This window comes from Pterocles gutturalis, unplaced genomic scaffold (assembly GCF_000699245.1).
Source record: "Pterocles gutturalis isolate BGI_N339 unplaced genomic scaffold, ASM69924v1 scaffold1614, whole genome shotgun sequence".
NCBI lineage: Eukaryota > Metazoa > Chordata > Aves > Pterocliformes > Pteroclidae > Pterocles > Pterocles gutturalis.
In genome coordinates this window covers 12519-33060 of record NW_010132853.1, presented here as the reverse complement: position 1 = coordinate 33060, position 20542 = coordinate 12519, and the positions used below count along the sequence as shown (strand labels likewise).

Sequence of the window (20542 nt, the reverse complement as noted above, 5' to 3'; positions counted from 1 at the left end):
CAATTTAAAAATAAGGATGTGCCAGATTATTTCTTCTGGTCTCTTTTCAAAAGCCCTACACACAGAAATTACAGTTGGGGTCCATCCCAAGGAGTCTATCCCTACAGTTGATCTGAGAGACAAAGCAAACAAACTCGTGGTTGATAGGTGCTGATGGAAGAAATCTCCCCACAGCTACTACGTGGTGACAACTCCTCATTCTGAGGTCTGTTTCTATGACACAGGGTTGTTTGTGTCTAGGGATGGAACTGAGTTTTGGAAAAACATCCTTCTTCATCTGGTTGGAAGAGGGCGATTTCATCCCCGAAGCACCAAAAGAGCACCAGCAGGTCTCAGAAGACACAACCTCCCATTTACATTTCTATTAGCGAAAGGGTGGGCTTGGCGTTCTCATGATTTTTTTTTTTTTTTAAATTTCTATTTTGGGAACGAAGCTTGGAAAACAGGTGGAAGCTGAGCATAAAATTGCTTAAAACTCTCTGACCACAAGATGTGACATTACAGCACGCTTGCAACATCCAATAAACCTTGGAAAACAAGGTACTGGCCCAATTTTTTCTTGGCAGCTCTCTAGCCATGCATCCATTGCCAAGAACAGCATGAGCAGAGGGAGTGGCAACACAAGCGTCCCCAAATCTCCCGTGCTAACGAACGGGGAATAAACACCAAGCCCCAGCCTGGGCACGGCTCTGCCAACAGTGGGACCTGTGAGTGTCCAAACTGGCTCTGCCCCGAGACCTCTGTCTTTAATAGACCTCTGTCCACCAAAGAAAAGCATCTCTGCTAAGAGACCGAGAGCCAAAATACAGCGGAGGTTTGAGGTTTTGGGCTGGTTGGTTGGGTTTTTTTTTCCAAAACAACTAAAGAGCTCTGAAAAGTAGAAGTATTATTGTACACACGATCTAGATTTAAAACACAACGTAGTTATTTTCCGATGCATCGAGCTCTCCTCCCACCATTTCTAACGGCGGTCCTCTCCTCCGTACGTTGCCATTTCACAGAAGCGTACACCTACGTGCTTTTTGTGCAGCGCCAATCCACAGCCAGAGGTTTAAAATATTAGGGAGAATGTAATATTTTAAATATCTAGTGACTATCCACCATCTGGAAAAGTCTCCTGACACCAAAACCCTGAGAAGTTCCCCTCCACCTGCTGCAGGCAAAGAGCAGGGAGGTGCCAGCGCTGGGGACAGGAGGGGAAACGCGACCGGAGCCACCAAAGCAGCTGCGGCTCTTAAATCCACGGGGTCCCATCTCCACGATGCTGCCCGTCAGCTGCTGCCGAACTGACCCTGCAAATATCTCCCCTACCATCGACCACCGCCGGCACAGCAGCGCTGAAGAAGGGCGGCGCTGGTTCACGACCATCGGGTAAAAGGCATTGGTTCGATTTCATTTTGGAGAACCACGCTGTCAAAGAATAGATAGACAAGATTTAAAAAGCAAACCACTCATCAATAGAACAAAAAACACCACTCACGTCCTCCAGCCCAGCTCCACGCCACGCTGGAGCACCCCTGATAACAATCACCTCCCAGAGTTGTGTGTTTAGCAGTGCCAGGAGCCCTGGAACGGGATGGAGTTATTGCTGTGGCGCTGGAAGGAAGGAAAGGGCTGATTTCAACATTTACCGTAGGTGAAATGCCTCTCTCCTTCCCTTGCTTTTTGAAGTTTCAGCACCTAGAAATAAATCTAGCTCATTAAAGAAGATTTTCTAGTTCAGTTTTGTTTACAGGCCCCAGCTAAGCAATGCCTGCTACCTAATTCAGGTTTTACCATCTGGCACATCCCATTAGGAATCAAATCCGCAAGGTGGTTTCCTTTTTATTATTTCTTTGTTGGGTTTTTGGTTTGGTTTTTAGTTCAGGAGAATCTGAGTGAGGAGTGACATCACACTGGGCAGAGGAGAATAAAGAAAAGGCATTTTAATTTCACATCCTCTAGAGAGAGAAATTATTCCAACCCATCAGAGTATCTCCTGCTTTTTCACGTCTCAATGTTTTACAGTCGCAAGCGGTGACTGCAAGCGATGGAGTTACCGCCTGGCCCTCAGCAGAGCCATGGCAAAGGGCACGCACAGCACGGGAAATGATCTCCTGGCAGCCCACGTACGCAGGAACCAAGCACGTGGTGAAATACCTGCATCTCAGCTGCACGGAGGTACAGGGAGTTGGACTAGATGATCGTAGGTCCCATCCAACTGAAAGTATCCCATCCTGTCCCATCCCATCCTACCCTATCCCATCCTAACCTACCCTATCCCATCCCATCCTACCCTATCCCACCCCATCCCAAGACAGCCCAATTTTGAGGCTGCCGTTGGGTGAACCCACCACTACAGAACATCGTTATTTCAATGACGCGCACCAGGACAACGAAGCATGATAATTATCTCGCCCGTTTGCCATCTCCCTGCTGTACAGCACGCAGGATAGAAGCCAATCTCCCCAAATCCACAAACACAGGCTATAGAAAGAAAAATCCTGCCAGCTCTCTCATCGCTGGCCACAAAAAGCACCGGCCAGTTGTCCTTGCGATGGGGGTGAAACCCCTGACGTGCCTCCAAGAACCGCCAGAGCTGGCTGCGAGCTGTAACCTGGCCGCAGACTAAAAACTCCACGTCCTGTTTAGCTATTTTTGTCGAGTGCTTTGTTGTTTGGCAAAAATTCAATAATAAGCAATAATTTGGCCAACACCACCTGCCTAGAGGAGTGAAAAAAAAGTTAGCGGGAAAGAATGGAAACGCGGACAAGCTGCAATGCAGCAGCAGCCGGGATCAACAGCGGGAAACTCTCCTCCTAATGCAAAATAAAAAAGCAACCAAAACCTTGGAAGATTGAAATAAGAAAAAAGGACCGACCCTACCTATGAGATGCAACATCTTAAGAGTTAATAACACTTCTCCTGCTTTGTATTACCATGCTAAGAGAAAAACGCAGGTAAGAAGCACTCCAGCTATCGCATCAGACGCGGCAGCAGCGAGGAACAGGCTTGCAGGCATCCACACAAAGACGTCACTCTCCAGGATGCCACGCTATTAAATATCGAGGACCAGCACACCCACGTCCCCCCGCCTCGGAACCAGATCCCTGGTTGCCAAAGTGTTTTCTCTAGGAGGTTTGCAATGACTCAAGGATAACCTCCGCGTCTGCCAGGAGCCTTCCGTAAGAAGCGGAACGACAGTTTGAAAACCGTTTTCATTTGTTCGTTTTCATCCCATTACTCCTAGATGCGCAACCTCTGGCTATTTCAAGGCTCAGAAAGCTTCATTAGCAGCTCAGTGCAAACATCTGAAGAGTTCTTGTCCTCAACACTGCTCCCCAGTGGCAAGAGTCAACGATTTTCTCTTCAATCTCTGCTCGGTTTCCTGATGGCAGGGCTCAAAGTAACGTTCCTGCATTTGGATTAGAGAAAAATACTCCGGCGCAACACAGAATATCACTTCTCCTCTGGAGGGCTGGGGCAAGTGTTCCAGTTCCCATCCAGTTTATCACCCACCATCTCGATTAATGACTTTTTTTTTGGCCATTGATGCTTGTCAATTATTCAAAGAGGAGCCCTACATTTTATACCTCTCCTGCCTGTGATTTTTCCTGATCTGATGGAATAATTGCAATCCTCTCTCCATCCCTTCCCAATTCACCCCATCAATTAACACATTTCCTCAAGTGATTTTAATAATTCAGTCTTCGAGACAAAAATCTAATGCATCAAGTAGGAGCAAGACACAAAATCCAAACTCAAACTCAACCCAAAACCCAGCTCCCTCCTACCAAACCGCTCCTGCCTTATTTATCGGATAGATTTTCCAGAAGCTTTCCAGGTCACTGCAATTTATTTCTCCAACTATTCCATGGGCTGTCATTTTTTTTTAAATTTTTTTTCCTGCTGTCTCCCAGTTTCTTTTGCCTGTTGTCTTCCTGGGCAGTTCAAGCTCTTGCTCACCACCACTCCCAGTTTTGAAGTTAAATTTAAATGTAACACACACAAAAAACTGGAATTGCCAGGACAAAATTTGCTGCAGCATGTGTCCGGAATTGCAGCCAAAGATCCAAGTGGGCAGGAGGTCAGAAAAAAAATACACCCTCTATAATTAAATGTCTTCATATGAGATTAACCAAAAAAAAAAAAAAGTCATTAGAAATAAATGAGTCAAGTAATTCTGCAACACAAGTTAAATGGCAGTCATGAAAGAAAGAAAAACTGCACGGCCCAAGCTGACTGAACAAGATAATTATTTTAAGCCTTTTGCAAAATAAATTGCACAGAAGCTGAGAAACCTTCTGAAATGAAGTTTGTTAAAAAAAAAAAAAAACTCTTTGGCTCCTTCAAGGAAGTGTCAAAAAAAAAAAAAAAAGAAAAAAAAGAAGAGACGGTATTGTGTCCTTAACAGCAGTTTGAGAACAGAACAAAGCCAGAGAGAGTTTCAAAGCACAGCAGCTCTCCCCACTCTGCTGTTTGTTCTGCTCATAGGCAGACAAGCTCTTTCCTTTCATCTGGGAAAATTCACACAATAAGAAAAATACCTCAATAGAATCTGAGTCTGTAATAACAAAGCCCAAGGGGCAGCCAGAAAGAAATCTTTTGGCCAGTAAAAAATATTTGGTGTTCGGATCCGCAGAGAGAGCCGACTGCTTCTGGGCGTAGGGCATACGTACATCCTACCGCTGCCGGAGGAGGTCAGGGATTCAGGGAGGTTTTTCTCGTTCCCATCTCTCCTCCCCATGCCCAGATGAAGGCTGCAACCCTCGCAGGTCAGCACACAAGCCTGTGGAGGAAGCAGGAGCAAGGAGATAATAGGGAGAAGGAAGCACATGAAAGAATGCACACAGGGATGAAATGTGTCTCTGTAACACCCTCGAGGAGGAGGAAGAGAAGGAATTAAAAGCACAAGCGTAGGGTCCAACTTAAATTCAGAATCCGGACCTGTGGCAGCTACGCTGCGGGTCAGCAGACCCGGTAAAAATGTCTCTCTGAAATATTGTTTTGATAAATATGCCATCTCCTTGTGGAATTCAAATCTCCAACTGTTCAACTGGCATGGCCATCTCTGCAGTAACAACACATGCCGCAGATTGTGAGTTAACTTGAATTACATTTCAGATCTGGGGAGGGGAGGATGTCAGTGGGAGGTTTATGAACAGTATGCTCCGGCTCTTATGTTGTTATAACCAGATGGCTTCAGCTGTATCATTTACAATAAAAAAAAAACAAACAAAAAAAAAAGAGTGAAGTTGACAAATAAATCATTAATTCACCTGCAACTGGAACAATCTGAACAAGTCACCTCCTTCGCAGATCTCATTTCAGCCCTTCCACGACAGTGTCCCCTGAACCGCACCTGGCTCTGCAGGAAGGGCTGGGACAGACCAGCCCCACAACAGATTATTTTCCTGCAGGTATCTCCCCATCCTCCGGGGAAGGAGGCTGCCAAATCTGTCTCGCTTTCCTGTAAATACCTTCCCAAAAAAGGGCGAGGACAGACCCAGGGCAAGGCTGCACGAGGGACACTCCTCAAACAGCTGGTGACATGGTGACGAGGATAAGAGCTCTGGGTCAGGTTTGCCCATTCCAGTAAACAGCGCAGTTACTGCAGCACCATCAGACGTCTCTGTGCCACACAGACGACTTCTGCAATTACCTGGTGATGAACTTTTCATGGCTGTGTGCAATTATAAACTGGAAATGCTGGGTGTGAGTTCTGACAGGGCAGGGGGGAGGATCTCGTTATGGCTAAACGCGTTGCTTACCTACAAGGAAACGCGCGCTGAATCCAATCTAAAAGGAATTAGTGGCGTTCAAGCAATAGATGTAAAATGAGAATTTGTGAACCACGTAAAAGGAAGGTTTTACTATACAGACAGTTGTGTGTTTATGATGAGAGCCTCGGTGGGGGAACACAAAAAGGGGCAGAGACCCTCTCATGAGTCATCGTTTGATAAAAATAGACAGCAGGCAGATTAAACACACGAGCGTACGAACGGAATTCTCCTTTGAACAAGGGACAAGAGGCTGTAAGAGAAAGTATGGTAACAGAATGAAAAACGAGAGATAACAGATACCTCATCTATTTTCTAGACAAAACAGAGTTATTCTCCGTAATCCACTACGTGCCCTACCTGACCATCTTAAGGTCAGATCAATTTGCCACTGCCCTGGCACTGCGCGCTTCAATCTCACCTCCCTGGAGATTTGGGGCTAACGAGGAGATAAACGGATGGTGTCTGTCCCACTCAGACATCCCGCGTTGCACCTCGATGTTACAAACCAGATGGGCTACTACACTATTCCCTCTTCCCACAGTTAAACAGGGGCAGCTAGAAGGAAGGACCACGGGTCAGCTTCACACAGCTATTATGAAACCAACGCTCTCCAGTGTTTTGGTAATACCTGGTAGGAGAAATAAAAGAGGTTTGCATTGCAATTTTGTGTGCAGCTTTCCTTAATAAATTCCATCTGAGTTCCAGGAACAGCATGTCACTATCGGTACGTGGCAGCAAGCTGAAACCAAACCTTTTGGGAGCCAGTTTTAAACTGGCAAGTCTTAAAAATAAAACAAGAAAAAAAAGACAACAGATACCACACAGTACAAAATAGTAATTATTTATATTTTCAAAAAGAAAAAAAAAGTTAACAGCTATTTTGAAACTTCTTCCTTGTAAGAAGAGTGACTAATAGAAAGGAACAGGACTGGCTCCTATACAGTCGGCAAGTCAGGTACAAACAGTTGTTAAGAATCATTTAGCAACTCAGAACAGGGACTTTTGACATAATGTTCATGAACAATAAAATTTCTTTTTTTTTTTTCTTTTTTTCCTTAAAAAAAGGGGAAGGAGGGAAATAAAGCAGGGAAAAATGCCAAAAACATTTTCCACAATATCTAAAAACAGTAACCGTTGTTCTTGTCAGACAGCACACTCCACCATCAAGGATTTTCTAGTCCTTTCAAAACCAATACAGACGTGCCAAAGGCTGCCTTCAATCTATTCACACCCTCCAGAACACACAGCCTTTCACTGTCCCCTTTCACTTCAACCTGTCATTTTATAAAAGGTGTTTTTTTCTTTTTATTTATTTTTTTTTCCCCGCAATTAACATACAAGTGCTACTAACAGAGAAACTGATCTTCTTGTTGCTGGATGGCAATAAGGAGTTACACAAACGTCCAGTTTTTAGCTCAGTTGGAAGGACTTAAATTCTCTTTTTTGATATAAATACTACTGGAGCTCCCATCATGTACTTCCTTTCCAGAACCTCACTGGAAATCCCTTTCAACCCTCCAACGCTCTCCAAAGCTAAAATGTCCTCTTGCTCCAGGCATCTGACGATTTGTTCTCTGCTGCCAGACGCAGAGACGTTGTTTTCCCCAGTACCACTGCTGGGTTATTCCGACGTGGGTCGGCGCCTAAAACCGAACCCTGTACTTAATTGACTCAGCCAAGTCGAAGGGAACACACAGACGATTCAGCAACAGGGATTCATTAGGTTTAACAGCCCCAGAGCCCCAGGCCCACCCTCCCCCCTCTCCCCAAGTTACTTGGTGCTGTTTTAAAAAGTCTGGGTGTCACGAAGCAGTCTCTTCCCCCCAACAACAGAGTAAAAGCTCCACAGATTTCGCTGTCTACCTGGTCAAGGCTACAGCAGCAATAGCCAATGCTGCTTCCAGAAAAACATGGGGTGGTGTGACAAACAGGACTTTAGGATTGCTTCAGTCGCTTCCGTGGGGGTCCCAGAAAGGGACACTGTGCAGAGGCCAAAGAGCGATATGCCTCCGCCACCAAATGGGGATGCGACACTACCATGGACTTCCAGCCTGATGTCTCCATGACGTCAGAAGCATGACTAGAAATAAGAGAGAATAAATCTGAAGTTATCAACTGGGGATAAAAAAGGATGAACTAAACAGATTATTTTCCCATGCCCGAGCAAGCTGGCGTTTTTAGCGTACTGTTTTGGGATCACTCTGGAATTACGTTAGGTATCTTTTGCGAAGATCACAAGCTTTGGCTCTGCTGACACAACCGCACCCTGGACAGTCCTTCAACTTCAGATGAAAAGCTTAAACATACATGATCCTAGGTGGGTAACAGCAGGCACATAAGCTTGTCTACCCCAGCTACTCAGCACAGAAGCACTTTAAATCTATATAGAAAGTACTGAGAAAAACTGTGTTAAACTGACAAATAGGACTAAAAATGTTGCCAGACATCACAGTAGCTGGCAGTCATTTTACATCTACTGAAAAGTCTGTTATATCATGAGCTGCAAACAGGCCCTCAATAGCAGGAACTACCCGATATTCTACTGCCTAAAAGTACTTGTGATCTCAGATCCTTGAGCAACAGTAAACTCACTAGTTAATGAAGTCCACCGCTTGAGTTTTGAGTTGATCAGCGCTATGGAGGTCAGCCAGAATGAGGATATCAGCTGCATTTTCCACAGACAGGTTACTGCACAGTGCATCCTCACACATCACCTTCAGACGTTCCAGAGCGTACTGCAAAATACAAACCACAGGACAGTCACAAAGAAGAAAACACCCGCACCAGGCCTGTTGTGAAGCCTTACTTGTGCTCCTTCACTCTGCAGCAACTATTCTACGATGCTGACCAGACCTCTTTGCTTTGCTATACGCATCTGAACTGTACTCAAAAGAAACCGTGACCAGCAAAAAAAGGAGAATCATGAAGAGCCCACCCTGACAAAAGCAATGGAGAGGAAACATACCCACCACAGCTCTCATCCCGGCCTTTCTGCGTGACAGGCTGACTGGTGCTGTGCTCATGCTTTGAAATGAGAATTGCAGGTCACCTGTAACACTTACTATCCCCGTCATTTCAGGGCACAGAACGCTAAAGCCACATCTTTATTCTCACTCTATTGATGGCATGACAGTATTATCCAGGTTCACTGGGAAAACCTATCGAACAGCGAATGCTCCACAGGTGTTCCAGGGATGTTTAGGCAGTTTTCACTCGATTTCTTTGCCATTAATGACTTGCACATTAAGATCAGCCTTGCTCAAGTGCATGCTACTAGTTTAATACTCAAATGTTAAACAAATGCCCCTGATTTCTTGAGGCTATCCAGCTGGAAACAAAACATCACAGCCCATCTGTAATGCCCTGGCAAAAGCCCTACTCCAACTTTACATTCTCAGTCTGAGAGTTTCTAACATTCAATTGTGCATTTTGATTTTTTAGATACATAGGGCTAGGCCACGTCAAGGGGTTGCAAAATTCAAAGAATATGCTTAGAAGAGTGCTGTCTAATAAATTTCACACTCTCCTTTCTCCAGCACTTTGGTCAGTATTGAAACGTCCAGATGCACCCAAGACTTTCAAAAGCAAGACAGTGGTCTTGGGCAGACTTCAGAAAGGTCAATACTCAGAAAAATTTAAGGCACTTGTTATCAAGAAACAAAACGCAAACCCCAAACCTCAGTCTTTTCAAGGATCATGGCTGGGAACTGTGAGAGTGAGATACTTCTGAAAATCTTGGTATGTGTGATTTGATTATGGGGTTTGCAGCAATTTGGATTAAACCAACTGAATATTTCTTAATATTCTAGATCCCACGATTACATTTCACAGGGATTAAGAGAGTAATCAATTGTAATGCAGTTCTTTTATGAGTAATAACGTTAGCACTACATAAATTGTCCTAAAGATTCAACACAGTTACGTCTCCTTCACATTATGAGTTAAAAAAAATTAAAAAAAACTTAAGATTTTTTTTTTTTAATCTGACAGATAACCGCATTTGAGAGTATCTTTCGTATTTTTATAAGGCTTTTTTGGACAACTTGGAGATGCCATGCTATACAAGTTCTTCAGTATGTGAGGCCACATTTGGAAAATGCCAGCAGATTTGTAAGGACTGCTCTGTCATCCTCAACAGAGCGCTGCTAACAAGGTCCTCTGCATGATGGCAGGAGCGCCTGCCATATGATAGGCACTATTACTATAAATTGACTTAATATTCTGATTGAGATTTTCATCCCATTATGATTAAATTTAAATGAATAATTTTAGATTATAAAAACATTTTTTTCACTGAAGTCCTGGTGATAACAATTACTTCAACTGAGGCATGGCACTCATAACTGGGACAGTTTTCTCCCACCAGAACATCTGAGAAAGCAAATCAAATTTATTTGCTTAATCTGTATCAATAACTAAAACAGTTTCAAACAAGGGGCAAGCCATTAGTTTATATTATTGTCTGTCAGTAGCTTAAAATGCAGCAAACGAAGCTTAAAATTATTCCTTTTGTAAATTGAATATTCTCCTCCATCCATGTACAATTTTTATTTTGATTTTCACTGCAAATAGCTCAGCTTCTAATTACATAGTTGGGCAAAAGTAGCCATTCTAGTCTCTCAGGTACCAAGATTTCCTCTTCCCCCCTTTCTTAATTACACTTTAAAAAACCTCCCTACCTAACTGCACACCTACCCAAGAGGCTGAAATAGTATCTCTTGGGTTGAGAAGACGTGCTTTGTTTTGGTTTTGGTCTAATCATATATTTTCCCCAAGAGACAGGAGGAACTAAGAAGAAGCTGTTTCAGTCTCTTGAGTAAATATTAGATGTTTTATGTGCTTTCATGAAAGGTTTTTTATTTCTGCTTTTAAAAGACACACAATGAGTTTAAAAGGAAAAAAACCCTACATTAAAAGCCAGGAAACAGAAAGTTAAAGCCTACTCTGTCCTTAATGTACTGCTTCTTACTTACACTTGTCTCAGTTAAAGATGGTATGTGAGCTCTCAATCAATACTCTTTAAATATTCAATAAAATATGTGGCAATGATTATAATCAGGCCAAGAATCTCCTTGCATTATTTCCCATTTTAATTCTAGTTGCAGTGGCTTAATAATGGCATATGGAGCATTTCACCTCTAAAGCAGCATTTTTGATGAAGCCCAGGTCTGCAGTGACAGGGAATTTGATGGCTGTGTGGTGGTTGCGTGGAACAAGGTTACATGCATCCACATCTTAAAATCCACCACCCTAACTGGCACCCACAAGAGAATCCAAGGACTGAAGAAGCATGGAGACTGAACTACGGTCTCACCCCCAGAGGTGGTCCCTCCAGGTCAGAGTTGAGGCACATTGGCAGGGCAGTGGGGAGAATCTTGCACTGCTGCTACCCGTGCTGAACCTGTTCCATGGATAAATTCAGGACTTTAGTCTCCAGTGCTGTCAAACTGGCATCTTTCACCAGCACTAAGTTCACTTTTAAGAGAAGAAAAAAAAAAAGAAAAAGGAAATAAAACTTCAGTTATATATTACGAATTTTCACTGGTTCATACGGCTCAGCAGAGCACTCTCTTCTGTCCTTGGTGCTGCAAAGGGAAGGAGGCAGCGGCTGCCCGGCTGGCAAGGCCACAGCGCTGCGCCCGCTACACGGGGACTACCGGCAGCCTTCCAGTCAGACCGTCCCCGACACCTCCCTGGCAAGGACCCTGCAAAACCACAGATGGGTTAGGCAACAGGGCTTCCTCCAGTGCACCCCTTCTCTCCATAAACACCAGGGACTGCCACTGCAAAAAGAAAATAAACAACAGGACCTTTCCACTCTTGGCTATCCATGGCTTTAGAGCATTGCTTGGAGCTGCTGGTACTAGCCAGACCAGAAGGAGAAGCAGGCCCTGTTTGCCAAGACAGAACACTACTTTTGAGATTTGGTAATCATCACACAAAAAATACATCGCCAGGTCCACCTTGACATTTTCTTCTCACCCCCAGCTCTTACGATAGATTATGGTGAATACAGATGTCCTCTGAAATTTTAAGAAAATGCTTAAAAAATGAGACAGCATGCTGAGACAGAAATTCCTGACTGTTATATGTAAAGATATTTATCTATACAGCTATAGGTATCTTATATGCATCTATACTACATCCAGGTTTACCTGTAAGCCACAATCAATTCAAAGAAACTGCCCAACCACAATGATCACATGAAAAGCTTACTGCAACAGTTTCCGAAGCATTGTGTAAAGCAAGGCACATGTCATTCCTGGTTCTCTGAACACCCCTAAATCCCAACTGTACCTTGTCAGCGGCTGCCAGCAAGTCATCAGCCATTTTGTCAAGATTTGGTGCCTTCCCCGTGTAAATAAAGCACATCATTTCCTTAAAAACTTCAGGCTCCACATCATTGATTTCAACCCGATTCTGTATCAGAAAAATAAAGATTATTAAGATCCTGACAAGACACCGAAGGCTTCCTTCTACCCAAGCTCTTTTAGCATTCAGAAATTTGCTACAGACTATGTAGAATGTGCACTAATTGCAAAAAAAAGGAAAGAAAAAAAAAAGATGTGGATGGAATAAGAAAAAATTCTAGAGTTGTATTTCACATTCTCTACTTCTCCCTATCCCACCCCAGACTTTTTCCCCAAGAGTAACAAAGGTAACAATTGCCTCCTTGATCCCTTTCTTCCTCCCTTCAGGGCAGCTGAAGCAGACACCTGCATCTAATGTGAGAAAAATAGTTAAAAGGTGACAACAGTCACAAACACTACCTAAGAAAGTTATCTGACCAGTGATGCTAAGAGTTGACTAGAGCGCTATTCACTTAGCCAGAGAAGTTCTTCCCTCCTTCAGGAACTCACCTTTTTACTCTCTTCCATCTCATGCTCAAACATGGCGCTGAAGACTGGAGAACGTGCTACGGCAGCGGGGAAAATAAAACATAGTTAGAGATGCTGTGTTACTCTGCAAGAGGAGCCAAGTGTAGCCTGCCCACATCTCAGAAGCTGTCCTGCTACTTAATGCTGGAAAAGTTCTCCCATAGCAGACAGGACAAATTCAGTACAACTGCTAAAGAAGTACAGGTTGTAACATAACGTAATGTGGCCGAAGTAGCTTCAAAGTGGGTATGGGAGAATCTCCTATGTCCTTTCAGAACAAGCCTGAAGAGTACACAGGTGGTAAGGTATGTTTCTTGACTTTACAAGAAGGTATTCCTCTGAAAATGTGGTCACTTCTCCTTACAAATGCTTTAGGAATACATTATAGGACACTACAGCCACAAAAGAATTCTCCTACCATCCTCACCATAGGAGGAGACAAACAACTAAAAATGCAGTAGATATTTCTTCTCTACTCGTAACGCTTCACAAAACAGTCTTTTACTACAGCTCTGCAGTTAAAAGAGCTGCAGAAGTCTCCGTTAAAGATGAAGTAGCTCAAAAAAACCCCCACTTGCCATCATGTCGTTGTATCCTATCCCGCTAAGGCCCATCCAGCTCAGTACCCACCTGCTAGTATGGCTTTGTGAGCCTGGAACTCCTGGCTTGCGACGCACAGACAGCAGTCCGTGAAGCGCGAGTTCTCCCAGAGTCCTCCCAACTCATCTGCCAAGCGGCACTCTGGTACTTTCACCATGTTCATTGTGTTCTGGCCGGAGATATTGACAGAGTCCTGCACCACACTCACCTGGAGGGAAACAGAAAGTAAACAACCCAAAAACTCAAAAACCCACACTGGAAAACTAGTCTCCCTAGAGGAAGTTTTTATTTCCAGGGCATCTGAAGGGAAATGCAAAGCAAAATCCACACCTTTCCAGCAGAATCACTGTATGATTAAAAATGTCTATATTTTAAGGTATTCTTTCTACCCTGCCTTAACCCTGTTCTCTGCTCCTCCAAAGGGTCTATCCCAAGCCCTAAACCACACCAGCAGATTTTCCTCTTGACCCCTAATTAACAGCATTTCTATGCAACGTAATCATAATTAGATGGTTTCCTAAGGAAGCAGAACCTTATTTTTCTGCTTGCAGAGGCATCATACCTGCCCTAGGTTTTTCCTTCTCTTTTTCCTTCCCTCCCCAATCAATAATGCAATACAGACAGCAGTTTAAATGAAAATGATGTATGCAGGGAGCTTCCAGAACCAAGCTCTGCATCCACACACGTATGCAAAGGCAGTGTCTGTCCCCTCCAAATGTCTGGCTGCTTCTGCTTCTAAATTTCTTACAGAGAGAAATCACATTCCCTCACATTACAAAATAAAATTTAACCCCCCCCCTAATCAGTATGTTTAAAAAAGCAGCTTGATGGCAAGTGATGAGGAGGACTGGGGAAAGGCAGGTAGATCCCTTATCACCTGGGCTGAAGCAGGCAGTCAGGCAGGGAGGAGGGCAGCCATGCTGGCTGATGAATAACCCACACAAAGGGAACCGTTAGGAGCCTATTCAGCACCGAACCATTATTGTTAAACACGCAGTAAATCCTAGGCCTTCTACAGCAGACTCTAATTAGAAAAGATCAGAGTGACTAATACTACCCTGCTCTAACAAAGAATAAAGGAAGGAGCTGATTGGCAGGGAAGCCAACGTGAGATTGTGAGATTATTTCCTGGATTTGCTGTCAAATCCAAGTTAAATTTCAGTTCTATTAATAACCAAGGGCCGAAGAAAAGCAATGGACAGCAAAGGAAGCTTTACAGTGATGTAAAAGGAGAATTATGAAGTAAGACAGATGACAGACGCATCTTCTAAGGAAAAAAAACTGCTGACAGCACATACCCCAACTCTTGAGAAACCTCCAGTGGGTTCCTGATGGCAGACACATATTGTATAAACTATACAACACTCAAAATCAAACAAATACCAGATGCTGCTTGTCAAAGGACACTAATAATTAGCCAGAGCAAACGGGAGGAAGCCAATATTCTTTGTGATTCATTTCACAGCTACAAAATCTTTTTGCCCTGTGACATCTAGACCAGCAACAGGGACTCATGGATGGATGACAACTCATTAGATTAATTAAAAAGGAATTCTAAGATGTAGATCCCTTGCTGGAGTCCAATACTGATCACAGACCAGCCAAGAAAAAAAAATAAAATTGTGAACCGTGTCTCAAATCAACAAATAAATCCTCTTCATATACAGAAGAAAGTCAGTTACTGCCATGGCAATCTACTCCATGGCTTTGACACAAGGAGTTCAGACTTGTCGATTCCAAGCAGTGACCAGCCTTAGAGGTCAAAATAGAGAAGGTTTTGTTTAAGCTATTTTCAGCATCTTAGCAAGGGAACCAATGCTACCTAGCTCAGGAGAGAGCTATTAGCATAACTTTGGGAAGACCATTGGTTTTGGAGATTTACCAGAATTATATTTACCTATTAATTTAAACAGCAAAAAGTGATGCAGTTGGGATATGAACAATCAACCCTACCTGCAAAACAGAGGCTGAAAAATCCCCAAACTGACAACCAAACGAGGTCAGATGTGAAATGCTTGACAAGGAACATCATTGCATCATTCTCTAGCTCAACAGCACTTTCAGCAAGATATTATCCATGTTCAGCACCAGACACGAGCAGAGAGCAAAAGGCTTTTTCCTTTCAACCTTAATAAAGCAACAAGAAGGTGCAGCAGAGACACTCAGCAACCTTCTGGTCTACAGAAAACTCCAACACACCTCCACAGAACGAGCATCTCACCATCCAGTACTGCTAACTCCTTAGACAGTTTTTACACACAAAACACGCTTGCTGAAAGTACGGATGTGAGCAGTGTCACTTGGCACCTGGGTCCAGCAGGGAAGCATTAGGAGAGCATATGGCACACTGGCTTCCATGCTAAGAGACTTACAAGCTCAGGGAAGAAAAAGAAAAAGAAAAAAAAACTAGCTGGGGGGGAAACCCAAAACCAAGCTGCAGAAAGTTGCAAAACCAAGCTGCAAAACCTTCCCCTCTGATATCACTAAACTGAAGATTTCCTATATGCTAGACTGTAGAACAAACTGAAAGAGAAAACAGAAGGTATCAAGGGCAGGTGAAGCCAGTAACAAGTTTTCTCTTCATCCAGAATAAACAAAAACACTGAGCTGAAGCTTTGGAAGGGAGTAATTCAGTAAAGAGTGGACTGACTTGAGTTAGTACTGGTTGCCAAGACTACTGGTGCATCTCAGGTTTATCTACATCCCACCTCGCAAATTCCCTTCTCAGACATTATTTTTTGAGTCTCACTCCACAATTTTAAGTTTTCTGGTTCTTTTATAATCAAGGAAAAAGTAGTTGCCAGACCTACAGAGGTGTCATCCAAGACACCGTCCTCTTCTCTCTCCATATTGCTACAAGAGTCAAACGAAGGGCTCCTTCCACAATAATTTAAGCTACTGATGGAGTACACATCCTCTAGGAGATGTTTGGTAATTGCAATATATGCATGTTTATGATAACCAAACAAAACTACAAAAAAAACCCCAACACAAACCCACAGCTGTCAAACAACTCCTGAAAGAAAACACAGCAAAAGAAAAGACTCCCATAAAAAACACTGCGGGAGATCCAAAGAGAGAACAACTTGTTCTACCTGTCTTCTGGCAAAAATCACAGCTACAGGAGGTATTTTGCAGTTAAAAAGACAATGGAAATAAGGCAGCAGAAGCTCTGAAGACACTAAATTAGAGAGTTTAAATTTGCTCATTAAGGTTTCTAAACTTAAATATCTAGTTCCAGAAATAACGGTCTGCATCTTTGTCTGAAATTAGTCTTAGTGAAATAATAATTTTGTAAGCAGTTGCAGAAAAATACAAACACAATGAACAGAAAATTGTGGTTACTATAAAATTCATTTATCGTAAATTTTGCTTAAATTTTTCTTTCTGCTGGCTGTATAGACATACTTAGGAAAATAAAGAAAACTCTTCTTTATTCAGTAGGCAAGTAACAGGCGGGCCAGTTTCCACCACAGAGCTAGAACTGGTGATTATCCCAAGTGAGTTTCAAATTAAGAAGTACAAACAGATGGATGATAATACTAAACCAGAAGTGAAACGATAATCAAACATGCTTAATTCCTACCATCATCACAGGTAAAAGACAAATATAAAGTAACAAAAAATAAATGGAAGTGAAACGCAATGAATCACACACAGAAAAAGGCACCAGCCACACAGGCGTGCGCACACACACACAAATAAAATCTAAGTGCCATACAAACATCCAGTATTTCTCCTGACACCTGTGACTCCTTAAAAGCAACTGTGAAAACTAAGGTCACATCTACCTTAAGCTAATGGAACTGCTGTTCTTTGAGCTGCACAGGAAAACTTACCTCACAGAAGAGAGTGAGTTTGTCATCTGGAAGAAGTCCATTGGCCTCATCCAGAAGAAAGTCTCTTCTAATAAATTTTTTGAATCCCCAGTCTTTGCCTTGTACAAATCGATACGCTCGCTGGCTCTCTGAAAGAAAGATACGGTGCTTCAAACCCCAGCTGAGTGACTCGCTTGATCAAACAGCAAAAGCCAAACAACTGACCCCATCAGACAGAAAGAGTTTTTACACACCCATCGCTTTTGTTTCTTCTCCTTTAGCATTCAAGATGGAGAATTTGAACTTTGCTCGAACTTCGCTTTTTGGACAGCTCACCAGCAGCAGATAGAGGGACAGATAATCTTTACTTTCTTCATCCAAGCCTTTAGGGTTCACACGTAAACACCTGTGGAAGCAGGCATCTGAATGAGATGTCAGGAACAGTTTTCGGCAGGTCATTCATAGCCTTCAAAGAAAGGGTATTGTCGAATTTTCACAATAAAACGTCCAGCAAACAACTTCTGTTTAACAGCCACTGAACCACAAGGAAATAACAGTCAGGTAAATAGAGCAGAACTGCGTGATACAGTCAGCCTCACGCTACATCTCCAAGACAGATAATAATATACAGGCAGCAACTATGGGCAAAGCAATGCAAAAAAAACAGAGAGGAGAAGAGGAAGGTATGGTTTAAATTACTGAAAAGCACCCTGGATGTCAACTTTCATAAAAGGAAAGTGAAAGAAATAGCAGAATGGAGGCAATAGATTCGAGGAAGTGCAGCAAATCCAGAGAAACGGCAGGTAAAATTCCACAGAAAGCAGCTGAAAGGAAAAGCGGATTTCTGGAAGGCTGTTACTTTCTCAAAAACATAACACTAGGGCAAAAAGAGAAAACTACTCGTTTGTGAAGAAAAGGTCGTACGTGCAGGAAGAGGCTAACTCATAAGCACTTCCATGACCTGAAACTTGACACAGAATCTAACAAGAAGCAAGAACTAGGCCAAATGACTAACAGCTCCAACACACAAGGACAAAAAATCAGAAAGATGTAGACATTGGAACGAGATCTGACTAGCAAAGGTGACAAAGGTAAGTAATTTAATAACAAAAAGCAGTCCAAGGAAAGCACAGGTCTGCCACCCAAAGGAAGGGAACACAAATTGTATCACACACACACACTAAATTATTTAGTGGTAATTTGCTGCAATCGATACTAAGGAGGTTTGAAGAAAAATGCTGGAACGCTTAACAAACAGCAGCAGCAAGGGGTAAAATAAGGAACCAGGTGTCCATGGATCTACCAGGTCAGACACAACTCACGATAGATACTCAGAGTGGACTTTGACCGGAATGTGTTACTGGAAATTACTTGAGAACTCAGGGAAGAGAAGAAAGGTTTCAAAGGAAAGGAAAATGATAAAAATCATGTTAAGAAGCAGAAACTCCTGGGCAGGAGTTACAGAACACAGAGATGATGGAAGTAACAATGTTAAGTCTCCAAATTCACAAAAAAGCTGCCATGAAGAGAAAGGTAATACCGGTGCAACAGTCTCAAATTGCAGGATTTTGAGTGCAGACAAAAATTATCTTTTTAACAACACGGAGGAACTGAGACTGGGAGGCTAAAATAGGACTTGAATATACTGGCTGTGGACTCTCATTGGTTTATAAGAACTTATTAAGATAAACATCAGTCAAAAAATAAAAACCTTAAGACATTAATATTCCTCCACAGCACGTCTCTGCTTCAAGGCAGGAGGTAGTCTCCCTTCCAGCTACAGCTTCTATTATTTCTAATGTTTCCCATTACCAGAGAAACACTGCGAACAGTGAGATCCTCACATTTGCTGTGTGTGTCCAAACACTATGCTGAAGCCACAGGATTTTCTCCCTGTGCACACTGCACATCCAAGGAAGCAAGAATCCGTGCACAGTACAAGTATTTTTTTATACATTACTTCTGTGATAGAACCCCAAATTCTTTGACACAGTTGTACAAACAGAGTGAACCTCTCTGCTCTATTTCTTACCATTTGAGTTTATCGTTGGCTCCAGATGAAAAGGTTGAGCTTTTGATGACCTCACCCATTTCTTCTCGGCAGAAGCTAAAGTTGTTTATGGTCCACATGTAGGAAAACTTCACCACTTTGATCTTCAAACAGAGGATAAAAGGCAGTTTAGGGTCATGCCCATTCCCCCAGCCACCTTACAGGCAAAAACTGAAAACCTGGAAGTTTTACTGAGTCACTGGAGTGACAAATAACCCGCAAGCACAAGACAACAGAGTCTGGAAACGGCGGCAGTGGCAGCTGGAACACTCCAGCTTCTCCAACTGCCTCCTCCAAAGCTCTGCCAAGGGCAGAGGGCAATGTTCAGCTGTTGTCTTGGTGAATGCTCATTGTTAGCAAGCATGACATCGCCTGAAAATCCAGTCCCTAAACTTGTTTTGAATAAATTTCTTACCACAGGTGCCAATTGTGTTACATCAAGAATATTTCAGTACGGCGTGGACTTACCTGGGTGTAGCACCAGCTCTCTGCTACAGGTCCACTCGACATTTCTGCCGGAGGAGGAGGACTCGGCACCCTTGACATCGCCAGTTTGAAGATTAAACAGAATTTCACAACTCAGCAGAAGAAATTTATAACTGATCTTCACCCTGTCAGTCCCCAAAAAGAGAAAAAAACCCCAAAATCAAGAACAAAGGAAAAAAACTTCAGAAGTGCTGTTAAATCTCATGGGACAGAAGTTAAAGCCATCAAGTTCTCTCCCTCCCCCATAGCACCTTCAAAACACGATGTTACATTTAAACATTTCAAAGTGTTACCATATGTTTTCTGAAGAGAGGATACACCACCTCCATTCATTCTTTCAATCTGCAGCTCTTTACAGGAATAAGCCTTGCATATTATTTCCCTAAAGGAGTCCAAGACTCAAACAGGGACCCCCACTTGACTTGGGATTTACTACTTTACCCTGAGGCCACCATTTCAACTCTCCTCTTACTCCCTATTTTCATTTAGAGAGGCTCAATCTATCAGCGATCAGATTTGACAAATTAAATTCTTAATCTGAAAAAGCTACAGGTAGCAACATGCAACCCAAACTCAAGAGCAAAACAAACCCCTAGGTTCAGAGCGACTCCGCTAACATCAACAGAATAATTTTGTATAGATTAAACCTTCTCCTGAAGCCTTACTATTAGGGAAGGTGTTGGTAATGATTTCTCTACTTCAAACCGAATCCCTTTGGCCAGAGGGAAGTTCTCTTTGCCTTTATATGCTAGCGAAGTCCCAACTTCCAAGTGCCAAGTCAAACTGTCATCTGCAGAGAACATACGGGGTTAAAACCACTGCAGCACACCTGAATGAACACACAGGCACAACTGCTAAAACAGGCATCTAGTTATCAGCAGGAAGGTTTTAAAACAAAATAACCCACCCATCACTGACTTCTGAGTCCTGATCCCTAAGGCAGATACA

General features: G+C 42.9%; 1 protein-coding gene across 1 annotated transcript; it reads right to left on the bottom strand.

Annotated features, from left to right (window-relative positions):
• Positions 1–7380: 7380 nt before the first annotated feature.
• SPOP (speckle-type POZ protein) lies at positions 7381–19654 on the bottom strand. Its single transcript, XM_010080998.1, has 9 exons — positions 19577–19654; positions 19091–19212; positions 17313–17464; positions 17080–17207; positions 13271–13448; positions 12623–12678; positions 12060–12182; positions 8355–8497; positions 7381–7842 (listed from the first exon to the last, which is right to left on the bottom strand). The coding sequence occupies exons 1-9, from the start codon at positions 19652–19654 to the stop codon at positions 7698–7700; spliced, it is 1125 nt and encodes a 374-aa protein (XP_010079300.1). The 3' UTR covers positions 7381–7697.
• Between the last annotated feature and the right edge of the window lie 888 nt (positions 19655–20542).